The sequence below is a fragment of the Spodoptera frugiperda genome, chromosome 6 (assembly GCF_023101765.2).
Source record: "Spodoptera frugiperda isolate SF20-4 chromosome 6, AGI-APGP_CSIRO_Sfru_2.0, whole genome shotgun sequence".
Lineage (NCBI taxonomy): Eukaryota > Metazoa > Arthropoda > Insecta > Lepidoptera > Noctuidae > Spodoptera > Spodoptera frugiperda.
The window spans coordinates 6,423,288-6,433,981 of record NC_064217.1 but is presented as its reverse complement, the minus strand read 5'-3'; the positions used below and the strand labels follow the sequence as shown (position 1 = coordinate 6,433,981).

General features: G+C 40.1%; 1 protein-coding gene across 3 annotated transcripts in view; it reads right to left on the bottom strand.

The window, feature by feature from the left end:
- Positions 1–1,595: 1,595 nt before the first annotated feature.
- LOC118268001 (protein TIS11) overlaps positions 1,596–10,694 on the bottom strand; it is a 39,734-nt gene continuing 30,635 nt past the window's right edge. For all 3 annotated transcript variants that reach the window (XM_035582270.2, XM_035582269.2, XM_050694458.1), the window contains one exon: positions 1,596–4,502. In XM_035582270.2, the coding sequence (XP_035438163.1) occupies positions 3,786–4,502 (717 nt within the window). In that variant the 3' untranslated portion in view covers positions 1,596–3,785. The remainder of the gene's footprint in view (positions 4,503–10,694) is intronic.

The window sequence follows — 10,694 nt, the reverse complement described above, 5'->3', positions numbered from 1 at the left end:
CTCAAATTACTGCGCAGTTCAGATGATCCAATTCACTCATTGAATTAAAATAATGCAAACAAATACTACGCCAAACGTGCAATGTAGGTTTTCACAATTGTTTAGTGATGTATCTACCTACATTTAATTGCGTTTATAAACCATCATTTCTTTGTTACTTGCAATAGATAATATTAAAAGATATTTTACACCTACCTACTTATTCAGTATTTTTTATTTACTATCTCGTAGCAGTAGTCGTAGCAAACTTTGTACTTTAATTATTATTAATTGAATAAACAATAACACAGGTGATTAGACAATGAAAACTAGGTAATTGTTTTTGTTCTCAATTTGTGGTACATATTTGTAGGAACGCTATCATTTTTTCTTTCCTTGTAGGTATCACTAATTCGGTGCCCACAGTTTCTGACTAAAATATATCACGTTGTTGGATCAGAATCAGATGTTGGAATAACAATTAGGTGCTAATGTTGTGGGCGTGGTACGGGCAGTTAGGTACCATGAATTATGCAATTATGGGGTTCTAGACTAACCGGCCCTGTTTTTGTGAGGCTGGAACATGAAATGTTAGCCCAACTTGACGATTTATTGTCTTAGTTGGACTGGTATTTTGAAAGATCTCAATATCTTGTTGCTTTCTTGTTACCAGTCCAATATACAGTATATTTTAGGTGAATACTACTTATTTAGGCTATGAGTGGAGATAGTACTCATAACTGGTGTGCTTGCATGACCAGATGCATTAAATGTGATGGAAACTAAAGAAATTCGTAAAAATCTCACCAGATGGCGCTCTATTGCTGTCTACCCTCATAAGACGTGACTAATACACATATTACGCACATAATATACCTAAGTGTCTATGTATGTGTGCTTATATTTTTATATTATTTACCTTGTTGATATAAAACCTGTGCCATTCATTATGCAAATGTTAGTTTATGAATAATTTTCATGTTTCTATAACATTTGTTAGGTACCTATATGGGTTTTCCCAATTCAGAAGTTATTCATAGATAATTCGATAGAGACTCAAGATTTCTAAGTAATCTTCAATGTGAATTATGTAGTCAACAGAGAAGTAGGCAATTGAAAATAATTCAAACCCTAATTCGAATTTTGTGGACAAAGGAAGAATTACTACTACTTTAAGCAACTTTCAAACTGCGCATTACCTTTGGGAGATAGGCAATTATTATTGACACCTTATCAAAATAATTGTTATTACCAAATTAATTTAGGTAGTGAAATGCACAAGCACATTTTCTGAAAGGCACAAGCTATACCTTAAAGTACTGCTACTTTTTTTTACTTTGTATTTGTTTAGTTATATGTACTGCTTGTCTGTGCATTTGAAACAAGAGCGGAGCTCAATTTCAGACTCTGTTATCGTAGCAATTGATAACTGAATGTGTAGCAAGCGCTTATCCGGGGTTTGAACCCGAACCTCGCATTTGGTATAGTGTCGCATGGCTTTCATGGCTAACCACGATGCTTGTTACTAGTCGATTGATAGTCACAACTGGGAAAGAAGTCTGGTGTATGTTTAGGATAGGGGTAACTTAAAAGAACAAAAAATAAAAAACAAAATATAAACATTATTTTGACTATAATTCAATAAAAATGCAGATGGAAATAAGAAAACTTACAAGAAAAATGTCATAATTAAGCTTTCTACTTAATTTGTTTGTCCATAAGAAAAATAATAGAATACGTAATAGTCATTTTTTGGAAGATTAACTTAAAATTGGAATTAAATTAGTAAAAATTAAATACTTAATTAAAAGTGTCGTAAACTAAACTGAACTGTTATATTATATGACTCATGATATATTACTAACATTAAGCTAAACAAGTTACAACTTAAATGTCGGTTTAAATACAAAAGAAATTAAATAAATCAGTTTTTAATGGTTTATAATTTGTAATGAACTGATAATAAATAATAATCGTGATCTTTATGAACGCTTAAAACTAAAATTCCTTAACATTAGGTACAAAATTATTATTTGTTGAACGACTTGCTTAGAAAGGGAGAAAAACTGAAACTAAAAATAGTAAAACAAAATAAAAAATACCATCTCGGTTCTATAAAGCTGAATAATAATATAATCAAACGCAAAACCAGTATTGGTCAAAATGTCGTTTTATTGTAATATATTAGACTATAAGAACTCGTAGATCTGACAAGTTATAAAAATATCAAATGTGTCGCGAGGATACAGTCTCTTGGTAAGATTCGATAGCGCACGATGATTCTATCAGAATTTCTCCTAATCACTTACATTGGTCCCTTAATTAAAAGTTTAAACTTTGTTTTATATAAATATTATAAAATATCACACTTTAAATTCAAAAGAAAACTATGCTACTTGGAAACTAATCACTTAGTTCTGTCAAAGTAGGACTAAAGTACCTAATAACTGTGCCAATTTGAATATTATATTCAAAAGGAGACAATAAATAAACAATAATCTATCTCGATCAACTAAAAATTAAATAAATCGATTTATCTCGTTAATAAAGTAAAAGGCACACTTGATGCGGAGCGCGGGCGAGCGCGACATGTCCGCAGCACCGACCCCGCCCCGCGCGGCGACCGCTCGCCGGCAACAATTGTATAAACATGTTTCATATATTATTGTGTCATATCTTTATACAGGTTTATCGGTACAACTCGGGAGTTCGGCGGGCCAGTGCTCGGGAGCTCCGGTCCCGATGCTTTTTGCGAGGCGGACGCGAGCGCCGCGCGCCGAGAGGGACTCGGCGCGACCACTACGAAAATAATCACCCAAACTTGGGACCGGTTTCAGGCCGCATCTCGTCCTCCTCGCACGAGGCAAAATGAAAAAATAATAATAATCCTCGGCAGACTAGTCGTGCCGATAGTGCTCAGATGGGCCGCCGAGGAGATCGCTAGCGATGTCGACTAGCCGGAGATTATCGTACGGCACGCGGCCGCAAATGAGCACTTTCGGTTTTAGCTTGCCGAGGTCGACTACAATAAATAATTATTCGAGAATAATAAAACTGGAATACTTTGATCCACAAGACCATCGAGCTCCCGAGTAGTAAATCGACTGATTCCGCCCGTAGCGTGCAAATCGGTTGTTGTTATAAATATGCAATATAAGTAAGATTTTTGAGTTCAGGTGCAGAATCAGTCGACTTTATGTATGGTAACGAGCCACGTCCCGTCGACGCAGGCCTCGTCCGTATGCGGTGCGGCATCGCAGCTGCTAGTTACAAAATAAAATAATTATTACAGTTAAAGAGACTCAAAATAAATAATAAATTATTATCTTAAACCCTTAAAAATAGATCACGAGCGCCTTCTCGCGGTACAGTACCGAGCGCGGATAGGCAGTACGAAATAAATAAAATGTTCTATAAGCTAACTTTACAGAGACCACCGCTCGGCGGAGGATCATCGGGAAGACTTCCGCGAGCTACACAATAAATATCTAATATTATAAGGTGCCATTTACAAGTGCGTGCCGATAACTAAAAATGTAGGTACGAAACCACTATACTTCACACCGCAAACTTTCGAGACGCCAGAAAACACTTCGTTCGTTAACTTTATAAATTACAAGGCGAAGTAGCAAAATAGCATCGACAAACTGGAGATCATTCGTTGAGCGGGTGTGCGTGTGCGCGAAGCGCGACGAGCGGGACGCCGCTCGGGCGCTGGCTGGAAGACGTCGAGTAGGCACAATGTGACGGACAATCCTTAAGCTATGTTCGGTATAAGTTAACTTAGGACTAAGCGGTTGCAGGCTCTAGGCGATGACGAGGTCCCCGAACGCCGATGAGAGACGGTTGAACACAGGGAGTCGCTCTTCTTCAGGGTCAGGAGACTGCGTGCGGCGGAACGCGAATGCCGTGGCGTGCGCAGGGGGAGACATTGCAGGTGGAGAGTGCGGCGCCAGGGGAGACTGCGGGGCCAGCGGCGAGTGAGGCGAGCGCGGGGAACGCGAGCCATCGCTCATGTATGAGGCTAGGGAGCCGCCAGACGACAGGGACGCCAAGGAGCCACCAGGAGAAGGCGGTTCACGGCGCCGCGCCTCTTCTGCGTTGTGTACGAAGTGGCACCGGGGTCCATATGGACAAAATCCAACAGAGTGGAATGTGCGGCACAGCTCCGTCTTGTACTTAGGGTGGCGTTGCAAGTTGCGCAGTTCGCGCATTCCATGCGCAAATTGACACTTATCGCCATATTTGCATACACCGGCTTCTTCGAAAGGTCTGCAGAGTTCTGTCTTGTATCTGCTTGTTGCTGGTGGGGGTGGCGCGGGTTCGCTGGTGGTGCGCTCGAGCCGGCGGTGTCCGAGACGATCGAGTAGCCCGGCGAGGGCTCGGTGAGCTGGCACGGAAGCAGCGCGAGCTAGCACTGGATGCTGCTCCCAACTGACTGCACCAGATACTGCTCCAGCTCCCACAGGGCCAAGGGTCGCGCTCAGTGTGGCGTTCATCGTCTGCACTGGCCGAGATTGGTTCTGAAAAACGACAAAAATAATTGTTAGGAAATATGAACACTGATTCACGTTTAAAAAAATGTAACCACTGCTAACTGGTGTTGATTACAGCACTCTATATTTATTAATAATAATAGTGTACGTATTTACTAGTAATTTTACTTTACTATTGTGCCAAAAGGTATAAAAAGGCAAACATATAAAACGTAATTTTGTGAAATAGCTGTATTTGTACAGTAGAAAAAATTACACAATCTACCTAGAAGGGTCGAGTACCTGCTTATGTTAACAAAAAAGCTATCCCAAGAGCTGGTTTGGTCGTCTACCTGCTCAGATTCATCTCGTTTTCACTAATGGTCTACATGTTAGAACGGTTAATGTTACCAATTAACCAAGGTTTAAAATGGCGTTTTTGATGCCCCGGGGGTGACTCGAATTTTAATGTTGCGTTTATAACGACCAGTGGATGTCGGTCGTTCAAACCTTACCAAAAAATATTTTATTTCGGTTAATATCCCAATTCCCATCCATATTCCCTTTCTAGAGGTGTAATGTTAAGAGATGCAAATGTGTTGCGCATCTTTTGTTTTCACGGAGCGTCGAACCTGAAGCTATAGAGCATCACCATAACAATACTGGTGTTCACGCGAGAGGCAGTTGACACGGGCGCGACAGCCACAATCGCGGTGATTGTGCACTATTGTTCAACCATCGCTTGTCGCCACTATGACGAATAATCGTTGCTAAGTTATTTGACGACACTTCACGCGAGGGGCAACGGTCGGCCGGTAAACGGCGTCTGTCAGTTCGATAACAGGACTACTTTGCTCATCTATTCATGTTACTATTAAAATTTATATTTAACCATCGGGATCAACCTGTGATGTTTGTGTAAGCAAGAAATTACGAAGGAGAGCTCCAAGTATATTTGAGCCGATTATTTTGATAGAGAAGCAGTATGAAGGTCCGAACAGATCAGTTCGTCGTGGAACATGAGCTCTATACATAATGTATGAGCCGCCGCATCTTGTATGCGGCCTCAATCGATGTGAATGACACGTCATTGTATATTCTATTCGCCTCCGCCTCGTCCGGGGATCGTAAACACGCAAACACTTGTGTTTTGGAATACAACGGACAAATTATTGTTTGATACTGCGCTGTTTGTGGGCATGATGCGTATTAGAAGATTTTACGACTACATTACATTTCCTAATAAATACAATAAATTGGTAAGTAAATAGTAATACTATCACGGGATTTAATGGATGGAACCCTCGAATTAATGGCTCACGCCGACAAAGTCTACAACACTAGACGTAAGTCTTGCAGTTACCAGCAAACGGTTGGTAAACAATTACACACGAATGCTTTTAGTGGTGTATGAGTGCCTATTGTTCACTATGTGGGCAATAACCGGCTACTCTAAGACTGCGTCTGCGCAGTAACTATTTGTCCTTCATGAGAGATTGTTTCTGCCCTGTTCACATTACTTAAGGTAAACGTTGGAGATCTAGCAGACAACTCCAAAAACGTCGCGAAGCAGTGTCTGGTACGAAATTTATGTCCACTATATATTTCAGCTTAATGAAACAATATGACCGTAGAGTAACGTCAAAGGCGAAAGTGAAGCAAACAAATGAGCGTGTCAGTACAATTGCGGGTGAAATGTTGCAGTGAAAAGCCAGGGGTTAAGTTGGTGGCGGCCAAGTGTCGACGGAAAACGGTCGAGGCGTAATTAGAGAGTTATCAGAGCGGAACATTGGTTAAACGCTGCTTTCCATCGGACGTTGCGCTCGCGCAACCGAGCTCCAGGGAAAATTGTAATCACTGTCGATTTCAAATGGCCGCGGTCGTTGCGTTCGAAGCTGAGGGTAATCAGCCGGCAGCGCGTACACCACGATTGCGCCTCGCATATTATAATAACACATGTTTAGACTCTTGCTCTACGTCAATAGTTTACATGTTCGGGCCAACAAACTAATCCATAACACTGTAACGGGTGTTTGTTTAGTAAATATAATTTTAGGTAAAGGATGGTGTAACGAACGTTTCCAAAGATCCGGCGGGCACAGGTCGCGTCTCATGCTGCATGTGTACTGTTTTGGTTAGCGTGTGATGTTGTCAACGCGACAAACACGCCGACCGCTCGAGCCAATGTGTTTGTGTTTCTCATTATTATGGTGGCACCAGGTTGCATAATGTTCTATACATACTATTTTAAGCTTTGCTCCAAGTATCAATTACATTTCCATTTAGGAGCAAAATTAAATAACACATTCAAATATCGATTGGCGGCACACAAAGCAAGATTTTACCACAGTCAATGATGGCATATTTTGCTAAAGCATTTTAATATACAGTCGTAAAATATTAAAAGAGTAAACATGAGTAGCAATATTCAGATGTTAATATATTACCAGAACGTACCTACCGAGAGCAACGACATTACTGGCTAATAAAACGTACTGTACTGTTGTTACATGTATCAATTGTTATATAGCAAGGTGCTGTTAGTCAATTTCCAGGGTACAAGTTTTGGTATTATTACATTTACAGGTATACTACTAAATTCAAATCGGTTCCCTTAGTTTAGAGCTTGCAACAAAACCACATGAACAATTAATGAAAATTGAAAAACTGTTTAGTCAGTAAGGTTATCGAACTCCAGCATCGCGCCGCGTGTGCTCGCGTATTTACGTTGGCAATCACTGAAAATTTACACCTCTTCTTTACTGTCGATGCTTTCCGAACCGAGGTCTCGCTAAATATATTCTCTTTACAGATAACCTCTGAGGGCAATGGCACCGAATAACAAAGAAAGCGAATTCGGGTTACTTATTTCCAGCAGATTTAAAACTTAACAAGTCAAATGTGTTGCTATTGTGATTGTGAAGCAAACGGTTTAAAATGTGTATTATAAGTTGCGACGATTACTAAACGCTTTAAAACCTTAACCTATGCCTTGCACATTCACAATATCCCAACCTGACCTTTATTACAATCATTACATTTACGTAGGTATTTAGTGATGTTTCTTTGTGGTTAGTTTGCTAGATCGTCGTAACCGGCGTAAGGACCGTAACGAGCATGAATTCGAATCATTAAGACACAGTGCCTTGCGACAATTGATACAACTATATAACTCAAACAAGAGAACTGCTTAATTGAACGTTAATTGGTTCTAATCAAATGCGTTCTATATTTAAATGAACTTTTAACGATTTGAAACTCTCAGACAGATACATCTGCTCTCATTCAGCAATAACGGACAAATGTACGCAGACGGAGACGACAGTTTCAGTAGTGGAAATTTTGTAAAGATAAATTATTTACGATTCGACTGAAAAGTTAGTTGAAAGTAATAAGCTCGACCAAACATTGCAACTATAGAAAGAACGTGGAGTATCAACTATTTCAAGTGGTTCATTTCTCTGAGGAGCCAAGCGAGGGTCTTGGCGATTGATCCTATAACGTTTATTGAATGATTGCGCGAAAACGATCACAGTCGAGATGTTGCGGTCCCCTCTGACAGAGACCTAACAACAATCTCCTAATAATGACCACAGTAGTCATTAACCTTTCAATGTCTGACGTCGTTGCCCCTTGCTGGTGCATAAAGTCGTTTATTTCAGTTTGCATAAAGTAGCTGATGTTGTTAAAATAATGAACGAGAATACAAGATTTCCCTCAAATATTTGAAATATAGAAATTACCGCTTCGTGAGCGTTCACGCGAAATCGTGAACAATGGATGAATATTATGCGATTCACGCGGTGTCACTGCGTAGCCAGTGTAGCGCACTGCCAACCGGTATATTTCTAGACTTATGGCTATTTAAGTGGCGCATTTTACCACAATTAGACTGGCCTGTCTACAAACCATGCTTTACGCCAATCATATTATGAAACATGTTAAAATAGCGACGCAACAAGTAACGCGATTCGCTCTCCCACATAGCCCAGACATCCGCCCAAACGGTCACCATATGATTCAAAACAGACTGATAATCGTGTCGTTTGATTATTATTATTTATTAGCACAGCGAACATTATTATTATTGCATTCAACAATAGTACGCAGTTTGTAGATTACGCCTGAATTTTAGAATACGAAAATAGTAGCAAAGTTGTGAATGTATTGTTATTTGTGTATATGGTAAGAAATTGTTCCAACTATACAATATGGTTATTTATTGGTAGTTAGCCTGTATGTACACAGCATTATAAATATGGTAAACGTATCCACAACAGTTCACATAGTTAGCGACTGTTAGATGAGTAAGACCGGACGCCGGGCGTACCGCACGCATGCAGATGGGCACCACGCCGTGATTGCAATGCGAGAACACACCGGCTAAGGTATAAATGCCATCACATGTCAACCGCTTCTCTTTATTTATATTACGAACACCTACCAAACGATTGTCTGCTGGTTTATTATATTAGACGAAACAATGGAAATGTATTTGAAGAAGTAAGTAGGCAATCATTAACATAGCAAAGAGGAAATCACGTAGTACTGGATACAAGATTCGAAGAATTTTTAAAATTGCCTATTTACATCACTTTCCTGGTAGGGTCAATAACAAGTACAACTACATAATAAATGTCTATGGACATTTGTCACGAGTGGGGTGGAACGGAGATAGATGTCGCAAATAAATTGATGCCTCATTTAAATAAATCGCTTCTTGCGACTAAGAATTAGTTATACGACTAGGAGCTGACGAAAGTTGACTAGGGGTCATCTGCATAATATATGTACCCATATCAGGATATGTGTTGCTCGTATACATTATCTACGAAATAAACCTCATTGTATTTATTGTCTTATTATTGTCACAGAATTCAGTTCATCTGTCTCCGATTTATGTTCTATGGGCTTTTTGTTACAATAACTGTTTTTGGGTACTAGATATCTGTAGAAAATAGAAGTAAAGAAGTATTCATCTTTCCAATACCTAGGTTTATGATAGTTATAAGTACTCGTACTTATAGTGCCGTGTCGCGTCTCGTGTCGTGTCATAGCAGTGAGCAAGACGTGATGTGTGTTATTATGGCGATGCGATGGCGGGTGGGCCTGGCGATGGCGTGCCGCATGCATACAGACGTTCACCTCGGTGTCGCTGGCGCTGGACTTGCTACGGGTGCTGTGTTTATTGCGCGCGCGCCATAAAGCTCGCGACTCGAGGTGAAGCGGCCGTAAAGCAAATGTCAACAAAGGGCTTCGTTCAACTCCAGTATGTTTACCCCCCGGCCGCTCAAAGCGGAGGAAGCACGTCCCCCGGCTGGTCCGCTTTTAGCACCTCCTTATTTATAGTTACAATGCAGCAAGACACCGCGCCGCCATGCGCCACCGACTCGGGGTTGCCTTGCGAAATCGGACAGGTAATTTTTTGTGTTTGTGACTTTCCAAATAAAAATAAACTAAAACAGCTCACTAAGTATTTATGTTGCGTACCGTAGCTTGGCTGCAAACAACGTCATGACAACTGATCATTGTGTCGCGGTCATTAGTGACAAGCTGTTGGCCCTTACGTCAGCCGCAGGTCTAGAGTTGCAACAATTCCTTTGTCCGTATAATTTTTATTGTTGCGTCACTACCGGGTTATACTTTCCCCGCAAATCGTTCAACATGTATGACTCACGCGAAGGTAATAACATAGTTAAACATTTTCTGTGACTAATGCATCTTTGGCCCTTTTTAGTCACAATGTTATATGACAAGAATGGTTGTGGGCGAGACCAGTCTATTATTTGGAATGGACTTCGAAAGTTTTGAGGCATTAAATTGAAGTTGAGTGTCTAATTGTCTCGATATACAACTGTACTAACTTGAGAATGTCCATGTTTGTTAGAGTAGGTAACCCTAAACAGTAACGATTATCTTACAGTATACTGTCTAATACGTAACAAACGGGTTAGGCAATAATCTGAGCAGGAATTGTACTAACTAAATTACCAAGATTAATCATAGCTCTGCAAACGCTTGTCAGCTAGCTATTTAGAGCAGATTAGTGTTGAATGTTCTTAGTTGTATGTTTGAGTGTAGACAAGTCCATGAACATAAATATCCTAATTATGTTTAGCAATTGAATGACGGTACGATACTCTTTTGGCACTTTTTAGTATTCAAAACTACTTCTTTGTTATTAAAAATACGTTCATCCTGAATGCATATTCGTAAAGATGGACTTATAATAATAAGCGT